Source organism: Abrus precatorius, unplaced genomic scaffold, assembly GCF_003935025.1.
Source record: "Abrus precatorius isolate BTA unplaced genomic scaffold, Abrus_2018 Scaffold4, whole genome shotgun sequence".
Taxonomy (NCBI): Eukaryota; Viridiplantae; Streptophyta; class Magnoliopsida; order Fabales; family Fabaceae; genus Abrus; species Abrus precatorius.
This window is the reverse complement of record NW_020874384.1, coordinates 4905221-4928165: the sequence shown is the minus strand read 5'-3', so window position 1 is coordinate 4928165 and position 22945 is coordinate 4905221. Positions and strand designations below refer to the sequence as shown.

At 29.0% G+C, this 22945-nt stretch overlaps 3 protein-coding genes across 4 annotated transcripts; 2 read left to right on the top strand and 1 right to left on the bottom strand.

Moving 5' to 3' along the window:
* Window positions 1-889: 889 nt before the first annotated feature.
* On the bottom strand, window positions 890-3447 carry LOC113864765 (transcription factor bHLH121-like). The gene is made up of 5 exons (XM_027498847.1): window positions 3316-3447; window positions 2607-2723; window positions 1935-2062; window positions 1357-1842; window positions 890-1256 (listed from the first exon to the last, which is right to left on the bottom strand). The coding sequence occupies exons 2-5, from the start codon at window positions 2704-2706 to the stop codon at window positions 1107-1109; spliced, it is 864 nt and encodes a 287-aa protein (XP_027354648.1). The 5' UTR covers window positions 2707-2723; window positions 3316-3447; the 3' UTR covers window positions 890-1106.
* Window positions 3448-10121: 6674 nt separating this feature from the next.
* LOC113864766 (translocon-associated protein subunit alpha-like) lies at window positions 10122-14053 on the top strand. 2 transcript variants are annotated; one of them, XM_027498849.1, is made up of 8 exons: window positions 10122-10336; window positions 11007-11168; window positions 11274-11324; window positions 11574-11674; window positions 12372-12449; window positions 12559-12762; window positions 13514-13585; window positions 13702-14053. In XM_027498849.1, the coding sequence occupies exons 1-8, from the start codon at window positions 10267-10269 to the stop codon at window positions 13750-13752; spliced, it is 789 nt and encodes a 262-aa protein (XP_027354650.1). In that variant the 5' UTR covers window positions 10122-10266; the 3' UTR covers window positions 13753-14053. The 2 variants fall into 2 exon arrangements, with proteins under 2 accessions (XP_027354650.1, XP_027354651.1); XM_027498850.1 differs by having other exon boundaries at window positions 10141-10336; window positions 11586-11674; window positions 13702-13972.
* Window positions 14054-18181: 4128 nt separating this feature from the next.
* Window positions 18182-20311, top strand: LOC113865229 (36.4 kDa proline-rich protein-like). The gene is made up of 2 exons (XM_027499642.1): window positions 18182-18448; window positions 18827-20311. The coding sequence occupies exons 1-2, from the start codon at window positions 18280-18282 to the stop codon at window positions 20038-20040; spliced, it is 1383 nt and encodes a 460-aa protein (XP_027355443.1). The 5' UTR covers window positions 18182-18279; the 3' UTR covers window positions 20041-20311.
* The last annotated feature ends 2634 nt before the right edge of the window (window positions 20312-22945 follow it).

Here is a 22945-nt window from a genome sequence, read left to right as displayed (position 1 = left end):
GATTGTCCTCTAAGGTTATAACACACCAGGTTGTCTTCTAAGGTTTATATAAGAGGTTATGAGCTTCTTTTGCTTCTGATGTTTGGCTCTGCCTTTGGCATATATTCTTTGAGTGTAACTTCTGTCCAACCAACGTTTTTTGCTCTGTACTAGTGCTTGCAAGTGTTGGGTATCAGACTATTTTCTTGATGGAGAAGGGAAAGAAAAAAGGGTTTCAATGCAAGCATGTGAATTTTTCTACCTATTTCCTCCTATCACCCTGCAGTTTAAGAACGGAAAATCATCGAGAAGGTGAAACTTACTTCTTTACAGTTTTTTAGGTAGCGGCTATTGGTAAAGCAAATTTTTTTCAGCGTATATTATAATGGGCCTAGTATACAAGTTTAATGTGCCCACTAATTAATTTATTTTTAACCATGGGTATTATTAATTATCGACCATAAAAAAGTGTATTAATTTGGTTTTATCTTCTTCTTACTTAAATAATGTAAAGTGTTTATAAACTTTGAAAAAATAACCAACGGCGTCCCGAAAATACTTACATTAGCTGCACAAAAATCATACCGAGGAATAGATTGATGGAACAGCGTATAGCAAGTTCAAACCCGTTTATTTATCAAAGAATTTGAATTTGAATATTGGTCACGATAATGTATTGACTTGTAAAATACTTTTTAAATTTGTTTGACAAACTTGTCTTTTTTATTTTAGAAAGACTAGAAGATTACAATTTGAATTTCGTCATATCATAAGCAACAATATATATTACCCACCATATTGATTTTTTGTATTGTACAACACCCTCACAAAAGACTTCAATTTTACTCAATTAGTCTCTGAGGTGCTGGCATAGTTCTATTGTACACACATATCAAGATTCAACCGTAATTGGAAAGATAGTAAACTCCCTTTGTGAGATTTTTCTTCTTTCCTTTTGCATCTGCTAGCAATACTACCGTTTACTGGTTCACTGTAATCACTCAGATAGTTGCAGAAACACAAGTGACTGATACCCTCATATAGTTGCATCAGTAAAAACAAGGGAAAAACCTTCAAAGTGGCTTCAAAAGGCATAATCACTTGACTAAAAATGTGCCTTTTATCATTCATGAGCCTTTGCGCTCGTGAACTACACTACTTGATGAGCTATCCTGAACGCTACAAGAGGAAGAACACCTGCCTAACAAACTAACTTCAGTGCAACCACTTTCCTTCCTTGACAACTGGCTGGATTTCCTTTGTCCAAAAGATAAATCCTGAAAAACATACCCAAAGCACACGCAAACTTAAATCCAATACCTCTTCCATCACAGCTATTGGTTACAAGATTTCCTTGAAAAGCAACACAGCACTAACCTGATCAGAAGAAGATTCAGGAGTCTTCAACTCAAGGTCCTTAGTGACATCATTAGAATCCTCATGTTTTTCATCCTTGCTCTCCTTGGATGATTTGTTTCTGAATTCTTGTTTTCCTGACACATAGGACTGATTACCTGGATGAAGTGGGGGGAATGTGTAATGGGTGGATTGCTGTTCAACAAGGTTATTGGGAACTAAATAAGGAACATATGTTGAATATGGGTTAGGGATGACAGCAGAACGTTGATTAGCAAAGAAGGGGTATGATTGCATGGGAATTGGACCAGGAGGTATTGGCATTGGCATTGGCATTGGCATTGGCACTGGATATGGATATGATGGGGGAGCTAGCGTTACTGAATTATCCATTGCAGTCCATGGACACATAGTTCTAAGCTGTGGTTGATGCTGATTATTCAAGCTCTCAATATCTGATTTAAGAGAAGCCCTCTCTTCTTTGAGATCATTTTTCTCTTGAGCCAACTGAAAATTGAATGAAATAAAAGTATTTAATTTATTATTTTATGTCCCAAAAGCATCAAGGTGATTCATCAAAGCGAGAGAAAAAATATTACCTCACGGGATTCTTCATTTAGGGTAGCATATTCATCCTTAAGTTTACTAATTTGAGAAGTAAGGTCCTTTAGCAATTGAATTGTCTCATCAAGAATGGTTGCTTTGTCATTTTTGGGCCTATCAGGGTCTGTATTTCAGAGTCACCACAGGCAGAGTCATTTAAGATAAGTGTTGTCTTATGAGTTCTTTACATCAAATGACTAAAGAAGCAACATGCAACTATTTGTTTGATACAAATTATCAGCATATGTAACTTAAAGTAACCTCTGCTACATGTAGTAGAAAATAATCAAACTCCAACCAGGTAAATTCAAAAGCACAAGTCATTGACATATACAAATATAGGGATCCAAAGAAAATTCCTCTTATTTAAAAAAAAAAAAAGACAACTGCAGCATTAAAGTACTTTATGGAAGAACCAATGCTTTGGGCAAACCAATGAAATAACAAAATACAAACCAATGCTTCGCTTATATAACATGAAGACAATACAATGTGGATACTGTCAGTTACAATGCTTCACTAATTAACACATCATTCAATGAAGGAGAACCTTATAGTTGGATATCATCAGTAAGTCGGGAAAAACAATAGTATATAAAAATAACAATGACATTTTTTTACCAGACTACTCAATTTTGTTATGTTAATGAAAGTGAAATTTGATTTACCTAAAATGTTCCCCAGTTCCACAAATTGCTCATTGAGTCGATCCCTCCTTATTTTTTCTCGGTCAGCCTTTTGTGTTTTTCTTGCAGCTGTACAATCCATTTGGATCAACTTCAATCCTTTGGCAGTAGATACATAAGTAACAAAAAGCAGAACAATTTAATCAAAGTTTAGATCATTGGTGTCAGCTTTGGAGAATAAGAAAAACCAAAATTATCAAAATAATGTAAGTGATTTAATCAAGCAGAATAATTTAATCAGACTTTAGATTATTGGTGTCAGCTTTGGGGAATAAGGAAAACCAAAATCATCAAAATAATGTAAGTGATTTACTTCATGCAGTAATCCTCGCCACAATAAAAAAACCATGACTTAAAAAATCACTCCAACACATTTTTTATAAAAGTGTTTAATTTCACAGAACTATATCCTAAATTCTCAGTAACTTAGTCTGGCGGCACTTATAAGATAAAATCCCAGAGAATCTTCCTTTTTAAAAACTAACCAGAGCTTTTATTTTTCACCATTTATTTTTAATTTGTGTTTTTCTGTTACCGCTTAAGGAGTTACAAGGTCATAGTCTATTACTGCTAATAGCCTTTAAATTTTTCTGATGAAAAGATAAATCATTGAAGTTATTATCAAGCATTACAACGACAAGCTCGTTTTAAGTTTTTCTTATAACTAAGGAACTAATATCAGATATTTTACCTCGTTATCTATGGTCGATGATCTTCAATTTTGCCCAATTCCCAGTGAGATCATTGTACTGCTTCCCCACTTTCCCCTAACATCTCTATTCGTAAAATGTTTGGAATCGAGATTCGATTCCTAAGAACAAAGTTCCGATTTTTGAATATGTGAAAATTGATAATTTACGTGTATCTATTTTCCTTTTCTCCTTGCATATCTATTTTTCTTTTAATCTTTAACTTAATTACACTTTTAATTCCTTTAATCTATATGTGATTTTAATTTTAATTATTTATATGTAATTCTTTTAAATTTGTAAAATTTTAAATTAATTTTTTTCCCAAAATTTTATTTAATAGTAACTAATAAAATATGATATTTTATTAATTAATATAAATAAATAAATATAAAATATACAATATATATATATATATATACATATTTGTGTATATAAATATATTAAATATAATAAAATTCTTCACTTCAAAATAAAAAAAAGTAATTAAATATTTAAAAATTATAAAATTAAATATGATCAATTAATCCTAAAGGACTAAAATAATACATATAATAAGGAAAAAAATACAATTAAACATTTATTTTTATATAATAATAATAATAATAATAATAATAATAATAATAAATGCCGTACTAAACATATAAAAAAAATATTTTCAAATGACAAAAGAAGGTAACTAACATACTATTAATTTTGGAAAATAAAAACTGATATTATATTGAATGATTTTTATTAAAGTGTGTTTAGCATGAGATTTTTTAAAAAAAATTTCTAAGGTTTTAGATTAAAATGTTAAAAGAGGTTTGATTTCAAAATATATTTTTTTATTTTAAAAAAAATATTAAATAAAAAATATTTAAAAGAATTATATTATATAAAATTATATGTAAAGCAAATATTAATTATCTATATATTATTATGTGATTAAAATTAAATGAGCTCATGTTATCTCTAATTAAACAAAAATTTTCTTTGATACCTTGTAAAATTAAACTGTTAGCATAATTGTTTTATATATAATTTAATAAAGTAATAATTTAGTGTTTTTGATAATGTCACATCATGTAATTAAATATTTATTTCATAATAGTTTTTTTAGTCTTTTTAAAAGCGATATTAGATATCTCAAATTCATTTTTTTAAATATTTATTATAATCTTTGATTTTACTTTTCATCTTTTATTGTAGTCTAATAAAAATTAATTTGTTTTTTATTGATAAAATTAGAAAAAAATTATTTTTGTGGAAAATAAACTCTATCATTAGTTAAAAAGGTTACTTTTACTTGTTTAATTCTGTTTTATGAACATCCTTCTTTATGTTATGCAATCTGTCCGTATTTTTATTTCAGTTTACAATGAAATTAGTAATATTTGTAAATATTTTATGTGAAATTCCTTGAATAACAAGCAATGTCACTTAATTAGTTAGAAAAAAATATATAAACCTAAGCTAGAAGGTGGTCTTAGCTTTAGGGATCTTAAAATGTTTAACAAAGCTTATATATGAAGCTTTAGTGGAGTCTAATTACTACCTCCAAATACTACGTAGGCTCAAATTCTTAGCAAAAAATATAATTTTGGTCATGGTCATTACTCTATTCTTAATAACAGTCAAAAAATATCTCATCTTTGAAAATGTTTAACTTCTGTTTGGCCTTCTTTTAATAAATGTTTAAGCGAAACTATTGGGAATGAAACTTCCATCAAGTTTTGGATTGATAACTGGAATTCTAAGTTTCTTACCCTTGCTACCCACTCTTTGTCCATACTGATAATTTGGATTTGCAATTGACTCTATTTACATCTAATAGTTCTTGGGATAGGACCAAAATTGTTGGTTTCCTTCTTGATCAAGTTTGTACAAAGATTGATTTCTATACTCCCCCTGTTAGTCATAGGAGCCCTAATTTAGGGTTCTAGAATTTGACTAAGAATGATATTTTTTTGGTTAAATCAACTTATCAGCTTTTATATAGGTTTATCAATAGCCTAATAGAAGACTTGATATATTTAAATTTGTATGGCTCTAGAATGGTCCTCCTAAAATTTTCCTTTTTCTTTGGAAAGTAGATCATGGTAAACTATTTACAAATGAGGACAGGTGTAATAGAAACATGGTTATATCTCCTACTTGCCTTAGATGTGAAAATGCTTCCAAAACATGTTTTTAGAGATTCCTATTATGCTAAAAAAATCTAGGAGAACTTTATTTTTCCTCAACAATGGGTATTTTTTTTAGCAAAGGTATTATGAATTGGTTGGTCTTCAATTTGTCTAATCACAATGTTAGTAAGTTGTCTAATTGGAACAACATTTTTGGAATCATTGTGTGGCACTTATGGAAAAAAATAAAATAAATTCATTTTTCATAATTCTTCTACTCAACCCACTTTCCTTATTCATAAGATTCTGTGTGATTTTAAGCATATGTTTTCTGATTGCAAGAACAACCCCGATTATCTTTCTAGGCTTGTGGATGATCAATCTAGAATCAAGTAGACTCCCCCTCTTCCTAGGCATGTAAAGCTAAATGTGGATGGGCTATTTCCAAGTCTCAAGGTGCTACTACTTGTAGAGGTCCTTTTCATAATAGTAATGGCTATTTTTTGGTTAGATTCTACAGTAGAATCTCTCATTACCTCCTTTTTGAAGCTGGGTTTTAGAGTATTTTCCATGGGGTGCAGCTTGCGATCAAGGGAGGGTTTCATACTATTTGGATTGAAAGTAATTACAAAGATGCTAGCTTTTACTTTTAAAGGTTCATTCTCCTTTTCACTCCTTATTTTGGGTGCTCAAGGCTATTAGGGATGTGTTAAAATGTGTCAAATTTACCAGAATTAGTCATGTTTGTAAATAGGCTAATCAATATGCTAATTGTTTAGTAAAATTAAGCTTATATGATTTTTTACCTCTATTATTTTGATGAAGCTCCTTCCTCTTTACTTCCTTTTTGTGCCTTGTGGTGTTAGCATTGAGATTCCTAGAGTTTTTTTGTAATCTTGTTGATTTGACTGTTAAACCCTTTTGAACAGTTAAAAAAAGTGATCAAAAGCATTTATAAACTCTTTTTTTTATATATAAAATCTCTTAAATAATGAATTACATCATATAAGTCTTTTCATTCCTTTCATTTTTCCTCTAAAAATCAACTTTTAAACAAAACTTTAAAAATTTAAGATTTTTTTTTTAAATTTTTTTGTGAGACTATGAGATATGATATGCTTATTAGCACATCCATCTTGGTCATTAGTTGAAAAATTATTTTGTTAGGGTGTTAATTAGTTTTTTTAAGAAAAATTTAAGACAAGTAATTGAGTTCTTTTGTACTCTCGTTTCACTTCTATCTATCTCAACCTTAACTTTACTCTGTTTCTTTTTATTAGTGATGAACTCGAATGTGAAAGTTAACCATATATATATATATATATATATACATCAAAATTTAAAAATATTTGACTACATTCAATATCTTTTCTAAAAAAAGTTTCAATTTGACTTAGTTTATAGAGAGTTAAATACAAATCATGTCACCAACAGAGATCTGAGTAACAAGCAACTTGGTATACCTTAAGTAATGTCTCGAATTTGAGTTCTTGTGTATGCAAAAAATTTCTAGTGGTAGACTTATCAACCACATCCAAATGTGCGACTTGGATCGGGTTCGAATTAAACCAAATGGAAAACAAAAAAAATATATATATATAAATCATGTCATATTTAGTTTTTAATTAAGGATTTTTAGATAACAATTTGACTAAAGGGACCATTACTTGAACCAAATATTTTGTTAGAAAAAAGGCATTAATTTTTAAAATTAAAAAATTAATCTTAACATTTAATTTGTTATCTAAAGTATTTTAATTCTTATTTTGTATTCAAATTGCTAAATACTAATAATAGATTTAAGGTATGAAATAATTTAAAAATAACAAAATTAATAAAATGAATAAATTTTTGAAAGACTTAGTATGATGTAAAATTAAGTTGAAATTGGTTTTTTTTTAATTTGATTAGGAAATTTAAAGTAAAAAAATTAAAATAATTTAAGGCTAAAATTAACTCTTCACATTGTGATATATGTAGAGATGTGTAAAAAATATAGATTTAATGATCCAATCCACAACTAAGACAAAGTATATTTAAAAATTTAAATTTTTTTAAAAAAATTTAGGCATCCAATCCAAAATTTCAGGTAGTAGACTCATCCACCATGTCTAGGTGCACGATCCGGGTCAAATCTGGATTAAATCATATGAAAAACAAAAAAAAAATACAAATAATGTCATGTTTAGTTTTTAATTAAGGATTTTTGGATAACAATTTAACTTAAGAGACCATTACTTGAACCAAAAATTTTGTTAGAAAAAGTCATTAATTTTTAAAATTAAAAAAACTAATCTTAACATTTAATTTGTTATCTAAAGTATTTAATTCTTATTTTGTATTAAAATTGCTAAATACTAATGATAGATTTAAGGTATGAAATAATTTAAAATTAACAAAATTAATAAAATGAATAAATTTTTGAAAGATTTAGTATGATGTAAAATTAAGTTGAAATTGTTTTTTTTAATTTGATTAAAATTTAATAATTTGATTAGAAATTTTTAAGTAAAAAAATTAAAACAATTTAAGGCTAAAATTAACTCTTCACATTGTGATGTACGTGGAGATGTGCAAAAAATATAGATTTAATGATCCAATCCATAACTAAGACAAAGTATATTTAAAAACTTGATTTTTAAAAATAATTTCAGGTATCCAATCCAAAATCTACGGTGGTAAACTCACACACCATATCTAAGTGCACAATTCGGGTCGAATTTGAATTAGACCGAATGAAAAAAAAAATACAAATCATGTCATGTTTAGTTTTTAATTAAGGATTTTTGGATAACAATTTAATTCACGAGACCATTACTTAAACCAAACATTTTGTTAGGAAAAAGTTATTAATTTTAAAAAATTTTAAAAAATTAATCTTAACATTTAATTTGTTATCTAAAGTATTCTAATTCTTATTTTCTATTTAAATTGCTAAATACTTATAATAGATTTAAGATATGAAATAATTTAAAAATAACAAAATTAATAAAAATGAATAAATTTTTTAAAGATTAGTAGGATGTAAAATTAAGTTGAAATTATTTTTTTAATTTAATTAAAATTTAATAATTTGATTAAAAAAATTTAAGTAAAAAAATTAAAACAATTTAGGGCTAAAATTAACTCTTCGCATTGTGATATATGTAGGAGTTTACAAAAAATTCAAATTTAATAATTCAATCCATAACTAAAACAAACTAAATTTAAAAATTTGAATTTTTTAAAAAAATTTCAGCATCCAATCTATTTTTATCTGGATGAAATAGGTTTTGAATCCCATCTAGTAAAATCAAATTTAATTTATTAAAAATCAATTTTTGAGAGTGAAGTGTGGTTTCACACTTGTGTTTCTGCAGATTGTGGAATGGATAATAGGCTGAACTCAGATTATGTTATTCAGTGCCGTGAGTATGATCATTGAATCCTTTACAAGAAGTGCACTGTCGCATTAAACTTCACATTTTAACCTATTATTTCATAATTTCTCTGATTTTTTAGTGTTTGCTGAAATATTCTTTATAACAATAAAATTTTGCTTTATATTATTTAAATTAAAATAATTATATATTATTCATGTTACAGACGTAATTGATTTACTTTTAAAGGTGTATTCCATAACCGAAGCTTATAACATATTTATTTTGTCAATTATATTTAAATTAAATTTTTAATAAAATTATTTTTTTCTTAAAAATTAAATTTAAATGTAAAACTAATTTGACTTAACACTAGATTTAAAACTAATTTAATATAAAATATTAGATTTAAAACTAGTTTCAACTAAAACTAGATTTTAAACCGTCTTTAAATTAAATTTAAAATTTAAAATAAATTTTAAATTGCTTTTAAAAAAATAAATTAGTTTAAAATTTAATCTATATAATTAATTTTTATAATAGATAAATAGTATAAAGTAAAAAAATATAAATATAATTTTAATATAATATGAATGTAGAAGAATTATATTATTAATTTATTAAAATATATACAAATATAATTTTATATTAATTATTATAAAATTTATTTTTTAATATAATAATTTAATAATAATATAAAAATATTTATAATATATTTTACTGAATTTAAAATTAGTTTTAAATTAAATTCAAATTTTAAAACTAATTTTAAATTAATTTTTAAAAAATAAAATAAAATAATTTAAAATCCAATCTATATTATTAGATTTAAAATGAATTTAATTTTGTGTTATATAAATTCAATCCATGCCTTGATGATTTTAAATTAATTTTATAAAAATAAATGGCCAATAATTAATTTAAATACGCAATTGATTTTCTTGTATATTTGATTAATATTTTTAAATACAAAATTAAAGATATATTTTCTGAATATTTTTAAGTTTAAATTTTTTATAAATTTTAAAAGAATCAGTATTTTTAGTTTTAATTGAAAATATTTTTATTATATTAAATAAGATAAAATTATAAAAAAAACTTTTAAAAATTCTCTTCTTTGAGAATAAGAATTCAAATTTAACGTACAAAAAATTAATAGAAAAACAAACTTAGTTAAAAGATAAAACAAGAAAAAAAGCGTAATAGTTTAGTTATGATAGAGATAAGCGAAATTAAGATACTAATTTGTTAGTTAAGATGAATACGATAAGTGAGTCACTAACTGCCACGTAAAAGGACCAATGAAAAGCTATAAACCCGACATCTAAGCCAAGTGACTACGAGACAAATTGAAACGACGTCGTTGCTCGAAGTCGTTCCTGGAACCCCCAAACGTTACAAATCTCTGGTTTTCACGTTTCAGGGTTGAAAATTCACACGTTTCTTTTGGAATTCGTGACACCACCTACCTTTCACCTTCATCACCATGGCTTCAATCAACCCCTTTTGGATTTTTTCTTTCGCTTTTCTCCTCCTCGCTTCCCCTCTTCTCCAAGGTCTGCTCCCCTAACTCTAGATCTAGATCCGTTTTACCTGCGATCCTTGCTTCCTTTCATGTTACGATTTCCTGTTTTGTTGTTTGATTTCTGCAAGAAAAAGATCTTATTTTTACTTTTGTACCGACTCAGTTGCTTTCTTTGAGTTCTGATCTGCTTTTTAATAATTAAATTTTGAATTTTTGGGGATTCTGATCGTTGTTGGGACCATGTGTTTTGTTCTGCTTTGATTGCTTACACTGCATTCCCACTTTGAAGTTTGAGAGATTGAAAAGATCGCTTTTTTAATGTTGGGCATCGTATATAATCAGGCATTTGGCATTTTTTTATATATATATAAAAAGGATTTTTAGAACCAACTTTCGAAAGCATTAGTTTGCATGTAAATTCAATATGTATTTTTTATCATAGATTTCAAATTTATTTTTCTGATGAATGATATGCTTATCTGGATTCAATATGGTTTTGTTGATTTCACTCTAAGTTTTGTCAAACATACATGTATGTTAAAATCGTCATCTTCTTGGCTAGAACCTGGATTTAATTTGTCTCTTACTCTCTGCTATTTCTTATTCTATTTACCCCATTGGATCTCAAGAATAGCTTGATAGGCATGTGTCCATCATTTTATGCATGGCCATGATTAAATGTGGTTCTTTCTACATGCTAGTTGCTAGGTGCCAATCAGACTCGGACGATGCTGTTGAGACCACTGAAGAATCAAGTGATATTGGCATTGTTGATGACGATGTGCAGGACTTCGGTGATGGGGCCTTCCCTTCTGCTCCGGGAATTGATACAATATGTGTGTTTCCCAGAAATAGCGCAAGATGTAAGAATTATTCTTTATAGTGCACAAAAATATGGTTCATAATGCATTCTTTTGTTCTTATTCAATGGTGGATTAATTTGGTTTGTTCATGTGAATATGATGCAGTGATAACTGCTGGAGAAGAGACGGAGCTGCTAGTTGGTGTAAAAAATGATGGTAATTCAATCAAATTTGATTTGATATTCATTGTTGTATTTTAGCTTGCAGTTTGATGTTTTTGAGTTTCTTAAATGTTTTGCTTATCACAGTTCATTAGTTATGCCATTTGTTTGTGTCTTATGACAACATAGCTTCATTTTGCATGTTTTATTCACATAATCTTCTTTCCATATTTGGGGAGCATGGAAAAAAAAATGACAACAGAGATATTCATTCATTATCTGATTGGCTGATTGTCATTTTAAGGACTGAAAACAGAGGATTCAAGCTTGAATGTTATAGCGATCAAGGCTAGTATTCACCTTCCTTTTGATCATCGTCTGCTGGTTCAAAATCTTACTGCTCAGGTAATAATTGGTAGTCAAATATCCAAATTAAATGCTGTTTATTTTTTATTAAGAATTATTCTCCCAAAAGTATTTTCAATGATTAGTTGTGCTTGATAAAAATTGGCGAGGATTTCATAGAATTTAGAACCAATACTGGAATTTGTTAATTATTTATTGTAACAGCAAGAGTTTCAAATTTTCCGGTAAAAGCCTTGGGTAGTAAATGTGAAGTATGTATCGATTGGGTGCCCCTAGATTTTGGAGATAACACTTACTGTTTTTTTGTTCCCTTGAAAGACTAGGACATACAATTCTAGAACTGTTAATCTTCATATGACAAGGAATGTTCTACTTGCCTTCTATATTGGCAATGGCTTTTCAGCATATTTTTGTATGAATATCATAGATCTGATGCGGCCGCTGCTGTGTGCTAGAAAAGGAGATGAGGATATATTTTTTATATTTTCCGGTTACATTTTGTTTCATCCAGAATTTCTGTTTCCCATAAAATACGATAATAGCCTATGATTCTGTCATCTTAGATAGTGGCCAAAGAACTAAAATAGTTCTGCAAGTCCATCCGGGAAGGTGACAACTTATGGTTAATAGGTTGCACATGCTTTTCTCTCGTGAATGTTTGCTATTTACCCGGTTTTGATTCAGATATTGGTCTTGCATAAATATTTTACATTCAAGTTTTTTTTTTTAATTGCAGGGTTTCAACAATGGTTCTGTACCAGCGTCAGCACAGGCTACTTTCCCATATTTATTTGCAGTTAGTAAGTTCTTGCAGGTATCCCATTGCTTTGAAGGCCTATTCTTTTAGCTTTAGTTTCTCAATGAGTAAAATATTTCAATGGACTATTATACATGTTATGCCTAATGATCTTTTTGTTATGCAGCCTGGAACTTTTGATCTTGTGGGAACGATTATATATGAGATTGATGACCAACCATTCCAAAATACCTTCTTTAATGGCACTGTTGAAGTTCTTGAATCTGGTGGTTTTCTTAGCATGGAATCTGTTTTCCTTGTTACTCTTGGGGCTGCTCTACTCGTCCTCCTGGGGCTATGGATTCATGGTCAAATACAACACCTATCTAAGGTACTAAAATATATATTTTTTTAAAATAATGGGCTATCAAGGATTGCCTTCACTGCTATAGTTTGCTAATGATACTCTCCATAAACTTATCACCTTAATTGGTCTATTTTTCTCCTCAAACTGTGAACTTGTTTGATTGAACTATGATATGTCATGAGATCACAGATCGTTTGTCAAGAATTATCTGGTTCTCTTGTTATTTAATTATTTTTGCAAAGTATGGTTTGTTACGAGCATTACTTCAAAAGAGTTATATGACACTTCCTATCTCTATGGTTCATTAAAGAGTCTGGCTACATGCTAATTGGGATTTGGCAGTGTATTATATTCTCTACCATATATCCATTACCATAATGAATACTACTATGAAATTTTCCTTTGTGTGATATTGTTTAGAGTCCAGGGACCAAGAGAACTGTAAAATAAGTGGCAGTCTAGTGGAACAAATCATATTTGCATTGCATGTTTTTCAGCTATAACTGATGTGGTTAGTGTCATCTTGGTTTGAGTTTTAAGTTATCTAGAGCCAAAAAAATCCATTTACTCCTGGAGTATACAAGAGTTTCTCTCTTAATTTGATATATAATTTTGGGACTGGTCTTAGTTATCAGATCTTTACACATAATATTAAGAAAGGCAGCTTATAAGAATTTTAATTTATAAAAGAATCTCAAGCTTTTTAATAAAAGCCACTTATTTGCTTTCTCTTTCTGATAATCTCATTTGGTGCTGCATATAAAATTTTGTTCAGAAAACAAAAAGGGCTCCAAAAGTTGAAGTGGGGACTAGGGCTACTGACGCGTCAACAGATGAATGGCTACAGGTCTGTTCTTATGCTTTATGATATACATACTAATTGGCTGATATGTTTCATGGTTCAGCCTGTAACATTACTAGGCTTCTGAAATCTCTTTCTGTGCACTGTATTTTGACACTCAGGGAACTGCATATACTCAGTCTCTGTCAAGCAAGTCAAAGAAGAAGAAGTAGGCAACCAATTTCTCAAGTTCAGCCACACATGGAGTACAGAATCCTGTAACAGACTAGGTTTGAGTTTGAGCGAGCATGAGGAAGTAGTTCTGAAATTTTGGCTGAAAGAGACCTACCTTTCCTGTTGTAGCTTAAAAGAATTATAACCTTTTTTTTTTTTTTAATTTTCCTTCCAATGAAGTTGAGCTTTTTCTAAATTAAATTAACAGGAATCTGAGTTAGGAAGGATACAACTTTTGAGATGTGGCAGAATTTTTGTTAGATAATGTTTATTTTATCTATATTTTGTGTTCATTGTGGGCGAATTTGGAATTTTGGTTTCTAGTTCTCTGTCTTACCTTGTTTTATATTTATTGCTAGGGACCCTAATTAATGGAAGATAATGAAAGTGTATTTGTGGGGGGTAAGACATTTATGTTGAGATGGGATTTTGACGCTGTATTATATGGTCTTTGTGGTAGTTAAATCTTAAATACTATTTTTGGAATTTGGAACCATAGAAAATGGGAGGATGTTGGTGGGGCAGGGTAAGGCTCAAGACAGCTTCAATTGTGGGTCAGAAAAAATACTTAGGAGGCACATTGAGAATGTAGCTAACAGAAAAACATCTTTCATGAGGAACAATAATAATGTGGTACAGCTGTCGAGGGTGGATATTAAAATTAGATTGGACTTAATTTACTATCAAGTTAACTTTAAGAGAGGATTGGACATTTCTTGGTGGTTAATCAGATAGATTGGGTGATTGTTATTTGGATTTATTTATGCTCATTTTTTCAATTTGATTTTTGAATTGTGTTTAACATATTGAGAAATTTAATTTCTAAGGTTAATCATAAATTACTTTTGGAGTTTAAATTTTGAAAAACATAGAATTACTTTTAAAAAAAATTATAGATGGGACTTATAAATGGCTTTTAAAATAGATTTTTAGAAGGTATAAAATTAGAACTAAATAATATAATTTTTTATAATCCATCATAGGAAAATAATAAATAATAGAAGTATAAATGTTTACACAAACCATTTTATTATCTGATCTTACTGCAAAATCTGAGAAGTTATATATGTTAATATCATGTGAATAATCTATAAGGAGTGCTTCAACATCCGTTAACTAACTTTTCCTTTCTTCACCTCACGTCAATCTTTAAAAAAGGATCTATTCTGTAATGAGAAAAAAAAAGACTTTGTAATACCTGAATATGTTTATTGGGTGTCTATATTTTAAATAAGACTGGAGTAAAAAGATAAGTCAATAATAAATCAATTTCTATATTATATATCATTCGTGAATCTCTATGTTTACATTTTTAAAATTTTCTTATTATTTATGTAAACTTCTGATTTTTTTTAATATCTTTATTTACATATTATTCTGACATAAAGCATATTTTATATTTATTATAATTTATTAAATATTTATCATTTTGATACATATTATTTGTAATCATAGAATTAAATAAAAATATTAATATTTTAAATAATTTATTACATATTTTATATATTTAAAAATAAAATATGTGTATTATATGGGCTGCTAGCTATTATAATAAATTAACTAATTAATTAATTAATGAAAAGAGAAATAAAGAGATACGAAAGATAGTAGACTGGCCACTGCCACTGCAAAACTTTTTTTGCTTACAATTGATGTATCTGTCACAACAAATGCATATATGGCGACTGATTGTCTCTGGAATTTATGATCAAGTTTCTGCTGATTAGTTAATGTTTCCTAAATTTATACATACTTTTATATCAATACTTTTAAATATCTTATATTATTCTCTTAATAATTCTTCTAATTATTGAAAACAAATATTAATTACTTCTTATATTTATAAATATTAAATATATTTATTTTTTATATAATATTGAGAAAATTAATAAAAATGTATTACAATAAGAACATAACATTATTCTATAAAATTTGTCGAGAAAAAAGTTGCAAGATGGTATAAAAAAAATCGCAAATTAAATGTTTCATTCATTCAGTAGCAAGTCACGTTGAACACACGACACTTGAGGCGACTATGCACTCATTGTAGTGATTGTATTTATTAAATGCTTTTAGCTTTGGTTATATAGTATTTAACACCATTTTCGCCATAGTTGGAGGATATGATCATTAGTCATTAACAAAGGATAGCGATGCTAGAACGGGGTTGGCAACTATGTACTATGTATAGTAGCAATTAGCAAAACGTCACATTTGTTTCTATAATTGATAGAACTCTCCTTGCTTTCCAAACGAAATAAATTCAATAAACAATTATCAGTTATACATATATTCAATCAATGATATGATAGGGATAATAGATATTTTATCCCCATAGTGTGAAATTCCGGAATTGAAATTCAACCCAGAAACTACAAAAGCGGCAATTAAATATAAACATACTTATCCCACGAAACAGCACTAAAACAATGAAGTTTCACTCTATTTTTCTACTTTTACGACAGCCAATTTTTCTTTCAAGTCTAAACTAGTAATACTGTTCTTTATATATCATTTAGTTATGTTGTTCTTCACTTCCTCTTTTTCGTCTTTTTTACAAGACTTTTCAAATGCTTTTTGAATAATATTTAATATATATAATATTATTTACAGAGTTTTATAAATATTGACAATTTTCAACATCTTAATAACAGGATAATATAAATTTACTTTAAAGAAAATAAATTTAGAATATTATAATTACCTTTTAAAAATTTAAAATGTTAACTAATTATAATAATTTTGTTAATATATATGATTTGATTAAAATAATTTTGCAAATAAGGTTGAAGGGAGTAATTTTTCTTTTTGGGAGAAGGAATATTGGTCCGGTTTAAGTAAGTTTTTAGATAAGTATTTGTGGGAGAAGAAAATATAAAATTTGAATAAAATTTTTCTATAAATTAAAAATAACTTATACTCTTAATCATTTCAGAAAAATTAGATGAGGAATTTTTTAAAAAAAAATAGATAATCATGTCTTAATTTTAACTTGTAGAAAAAATCATTTCATTTTATTACTTTTTTTTAATTTTTATAAAAAATTATTGAAAAATTTATCGAGTATTCTATCTATCTGTGCATGTGTTAAGAAGAACACTAATTTTATAAAGGACAGTATTTATAAAAAAATTATAATATTTAATATATATATATATATAATATTAGTTACAGAGTTTTATAATTACTTGTTATTTTCTCTCGTATTTTTCTTTTATAAATATTGTAATTACCTTTCAAAAATTAAAACGTTAATTAATTATAATAAAATTTTTAGTATATGTGATTTAATTAAAATAACTTTAGTAATAAGGTTGAAGGAATATTATCAAGCCTTTTATCACTGTGTGCATATAACGAGAAGAAAACTAATTTTATCAAGGGCAGTATTTGTTTTGGAACAATGTACTTTTCTACCTGCTTTTGTTATCCTCATTCCTTTTCTGGTAACATCATATATATATATATATATATATATATATGTGTGTGTGTGTGTGTGTGGCTTCTTTATTCTTATTCGTTTGCTATATATCTTTCTATCAATAATCCATTTGGTGAATCACAATATTTAACACATTTGAGAGAGAACTTTCAAAGACTGACTAGTGATTATGGTGTATGCGTGACTACGTCGTGTTCATTGAGTTGTCTTTCTTATTAATGATTGTGTGGTACAGTTGATAAAGAATCAATTGACTTAAGCGATTCACGTTAATCTCGGCGTAACACTGAACAGCTCAACTTCGGAATTTCTGTTGGCTGTTAGGGAAAAGTCATCCTTTATGGTGAACAAAAGAAACACAAGAATCTATACATATTACTACAATAGTTCTTTTATTAAATTTAGTTTTTTTAGTGATTAAATTGAGATCAAATTATTTTTTAATACTAAATAAATAATTTAATATTTCTTTCTTGAAATAAATTTTAACGACACCTAACACATGAATTAACTGATATAGAGTTACTTTTGGCACTGTAAAGTAATCCTATTCAATTCGAATAAGTTTGAGAAATATATAATTTTTCTTATTAAATATATACTTAAATATACATAAACCTATACATATATATCGGACATCGTACTATAATACTATTACAATGTTTTTGGTCAAATCAAAACAACGGAGCAGTAATGTAATGTAAAATGCATTTATTAGTGCCATTTAAGTAGGTTGTGACAGATATTCCACATAAAGATTTACGTTTAGCTGTGCGGTTGAGAAATCATGCATTGAATGAATTAGATAAAGCCATATGTTTATGGAAACAGGTGTGTGCACGTTAATGTCTTTTTCTTTGAGAATCCTACTCACACATTGGACCCTTGCACCATGTGATCTACTTAATTTCTGTGTCGGCGAGTTTTGGGAGCTAATATCCAATATTGTTACTATATATTAGGCTTACCACTCTCATCACCTTTTCATCAAACTACAGAAGCTTTACAGCTTCTCAATTCTAAGTCTCCTTCATTCTTTTCTTGCTTATTGTCATATTGGAATTGTACGTAATTGCAGTTCCTTATGCAGATTTTCACCCAGCGCCAAGGAGCACTTGTGTGCTTCTGGTTGTCTGTGCTTTTTGTGGTAGCAAACTTTTGCTATGGTGACCATAGTACAGTCGAGGTAGTTGGTCTGGGAGAGTGTGCAGATTGTAAGCAGAACAACATTAAAACTGCCAAGGCTTTCTCAGGTACCTTGTCTCAAAGACATAGTACATTGCATATCATAGATTTATTTTCAACCACAGTTGTATATATTAGTGTACTTGTGAACACACTAACGTTACATGTTCATTTTGTGGGGTATAGATTTTTACAGTGAAAGACGTGGCAAATGTGAAAAACCTTACGGATTTTACTCTCATGCTTCTCCTACCTAAATGGATGTAGGAATTTGAGATTTATGGTTCCTTCGAACTATTTTGAGTTTGAACTTTAAAAACAATAAAAGGGCTGTTTTCTATTAAACATGAATGTGGACCATAATGCATGGTTACTGCCATGTGAATTGGCTAGGCACTTTGTAATTGTGGATTGCATGTAACAATATTGTGCATTACTTTGTGTAGGGCTACGTGTAACAGTATACTGCAAGGCAGCAAGTGGAGACTTTGAAACGAGAGGGGTTGGTGAGCTTGATGAAAATGGAAACTTCAGAGTGTCTCTTCCACATGACATTGTAAAAGCTGGTGAACTCAAAGAAGAATGCTATGCTCAGCTACATAGTGCATCGGCTACACCATGTCCTGCAAATGATGGCTTGTATAACACCAAAATTGTGATTAAGTCAAACACTGATGACAAATACACCCTTGGTCCTTCTGGGAAGCTCAAATTTTCATCAGCGACCTGCCCTTCAGCTTTCTTTTGGCCTTTCCACAAACATCCACTCATCTTCCATAAACACCCTCACTTTCCTCCTTTTCCTATCAATAAGGAGCCTCCACCACCTACATATGTTCCTATTTCACCACCAGTTCCCAATAAGCCATGCCCACCAGAGGTGCAGCCTCCTGTTATTCCACCACCACTTCCACCAAAGGTTAAGCCTCCTATTATTCCACCACCGCTCCCACCAAAGGTTAAGCCTCCTATTATTCCACCACCGCTCCCACCAAAGGTTAAGCCTCCAATTATTCCACCACCGCTCCCACCAAAGGTTAAGCCTCCAATTATTCCACCACCGCTCCCACCAAAGGTTAAGCCTCCTATTATTCCATGCCCACCTAAGGTGAAGCCTCCAGTTATTCCACCACTACCACCAAAGGTTAAGCCGCCACCACTCCCACCAAAGATTAAGCCCCCAGTTATTCCACCACTACCACCAAAGGTTAAGCCGCCACCACTCCCACCAAAGATTAAGCCCCCAGTTATTCCACCACTACCACCAAAGGTTAAGCCGCCACCACTCCCACCAAAGATTAAGCCCCCAGTTATTCCACCACTACCACCAACGGTTAAGCCACCACCACTCCCACCAAAGGTTAAGCCTCCTATTATTCCATGTCCACCAAAGGTTACTCCTCCTCCAACCCCACCGGTTCCAATCATTAAGCCATGCCCACCAATTGTTCTACCACCCATTCCATTCAAGCCACTTCCACCTCTTCCTCCAATCCCAAAGCTTCCACCATTCAAGCCACTTCCACCACTTCCTCCATTCCCAAAGCTTCCACCATTCAAGCCACTTCCACCTCTTCACAAGTTCCCTCCAAAGCACTTTTTCCATCACCCCAAGTATGGGAAATGGCCTCCAGCACCACCTTTTTCTCCTCATCCTTAGGCTACATTGCAGAGCTAGATGACACTTGGGTCTACAAAATATGCATGCATGTTTTCTGTCTTTTTTTGTGCTTTCGGTATCATCAAGAATTTAGAAATTCTATTGTTGCAAATAAAGCCTTGGAGGGGGTAGGGCGTCTGAACAGAAAAGCATCAGGTGAGGAATAGAGAAAACAAAAATAGAGCGATATGCTTCAGAAGTTTGTAGTGATATGAAATTGAGTGTGATCAATTGTTGTTCTCCAATGAAGATTACGGTATTATTTGTTTCAAAATAATTTAACGTGTATATAAAATTAATGCGTTATGATTGTTTATCTCCCGCTATCTGAGTGTCATGTGTTAAGCTAGCACAATTCTTACCCAAGACCAAGGGATTTATATCATATATGCCCTACCCATTTTTTTTTTCGTCATATTACTTATCTCACATTTTGATCTATTTCTTTTTTCCCTATCTCTCGTTATAATCAGATTTCTGAGATTGTAAAGCAAGAGTTAATATCATTTTCTCTTATTGTTTTCTTTCCTTTTTATTTCATTAAAATTTAGGCCAAATTTTTCACATTTAGTGAAGGTGATGCTTCCGTTGGCTCATGCCGCTCTTTCTTAAGAATTCATTGTGATAAAAAAAAAATGAAAATTAATAAAACTAATTTTGGTAAATTACTTAATTTTTAAAAAGTAGATCCATGTGTTAGGTATGTTATTTTATAAGGAAATGTTTTTATTTAGTTGGTAATATAAAAATATTTTTAAAATATGAAAGATATAATTTTTGGATCTTGTATTAATCAATTTTACCCTATAAAAATGTTAAAACTTTTCTCTTTAAAAGTAATTAACTCTATTGGATGAACAGATCTATTTTATATATCTCCCACAATTTTATGAGTCTTACCATGAAAAGTCAATTTGAGACGGTGAAATGTGATTGAAAACTAATTCTAAATCCTTTTCTAACAACACTAAAACTTAATTCTAATCAGGCTGACCTCTCTTTCCTTGTTGTTTTAATCTAAAATGCATAGCAAATCTCCTAATGTTATCTCTTAAGTCAACTTTAGGGTTTTAGATTCTATGAACTTCTAGATTCGTCAATGAAATAAGGTCAAAAGAGAGAGAATAAATGACACACACAAAATTTAAGTCGAATTTTATAACAATAGAAAAGTTAATTTCTCATCATTTAAAAAATATTAAAAAAATTAAACTAATTTTTTAAATGTAATTGAAGAATTTAAGTGTGAAATTGATAATTTTCTTTTTGTCTTAATAATAGCTTGATGTTATAAATTTATTAATAATATTTCAAAATTTTTTAAAAAATAATTTGTGGGAATTTTAAATAATATATCGGACATCTTTTATATAGTTTGTCCTAAATAGTAAACTGAGAAGGACCAAAATATGAACACTGTTAAAACAAGGGTTGAAGATTGTGTAGCGAACAAAAAGTGTACCTCATATGGGATGTTCCCCCTCCTTTCAAGTCAAACCAACAACTCCATAGGTCAGCCACATAAAATCTGTCTATCGCTCGTGCCCTTCATCAATTGGTCCCCACTCTACGTCCATCTAGCCTCAAAGGACTCCAAAATAGTGATGCATAAAAGACTCTACAAGAAAGGGGGAAATAAAGGTCGCATTCTTCGTCTTAGATTTAAACCTAATAACAAGATCCGAGTGCTTCAAATTATGTAGGTGTAAGTCTAAGATAAATATAAATTTAGGATATTTTAATCAATGTAATTGAGTGAATATTTATAAATTTTGACTTTGAAAAAACTTAATGACATATAATTTATTTTATTTAAAAATGAGTTTAATGAAAGAATTCTAATTTTATGTTTACTGGAGACAAAATTAATTATGATCATATTTTTGTAAACTTATGGATAATTACTTATAAGAAAAAAAATGAATAAAATTTCTTCTGTAAGTAAAAAATATCTTATCTCTTTAACTTTTAAATAAGTTAAGTAAGAGTAATTTTTAAAAAAATAGATAATTGTAAATTAAGTTTAACTTACAAAAAATGTTTTATTGATTTTTTATATTATTTTTCTTTTTTTTTTACAATAATTTATCTATGAGTTTATCCGGATTAAACCTATATCTGTCAAATACAATATTCAAATGAAGTCCACATATTCATATTTAAGTTTGGGAAATTTTAACACACATCCAAACAAGCACTAGTAATATAAAATTAGATTCAAACATCTATTCATTTGTATGTTGTACATCCGGTGTTTTATTTATTTTTATTAATTGTAGTTATATTCTTGCTAAAGGCTTCATAAATAAATAGTGTGATAAACTCTCATATAACATATAGAATAGATGTAACAAAAGAAAATACAGGTAAGGTTCGTGAAGTTAATCTAAACGTGAAACTAAAAAATATAATTCTATTTGAATACTCAAATATTTAAACTAATGTTGTAAACCAAAATTATGAACCTCTAATTTTGTAAAATTGTTTAACATTAGAAATCGTCATCCTTTTAATTTAAATACTTTATAACTTCACAGGTAAAGTTGACAAAATAGGTCTTTTCAATTGAGTCAATTTGATTATACTTAATAAAGTATAAGGCTTGTGCTTCAAATTTTAAGTTTGGATTAAATTCAAACGTATGCAATTTGATATAATCAAACTTCATGCATGCAAAACTCATAAAAACCAAAATTTACCTGTTTTGAATACTTTTGCAAGTTCAATTATTATTATTTTTGCTTGATCCCCTAAAACGTGTCACTGATAATGGGTTGATCCAAACGAGTTAAATATTTATTCGCCAACCCTATTCACAAGTAACCTCTTTTTACTTATTTTTATAAATAAAAATTATTTAGGTGAAATATATTCACTATAAATTAAATAAAATTAGAATTAGACT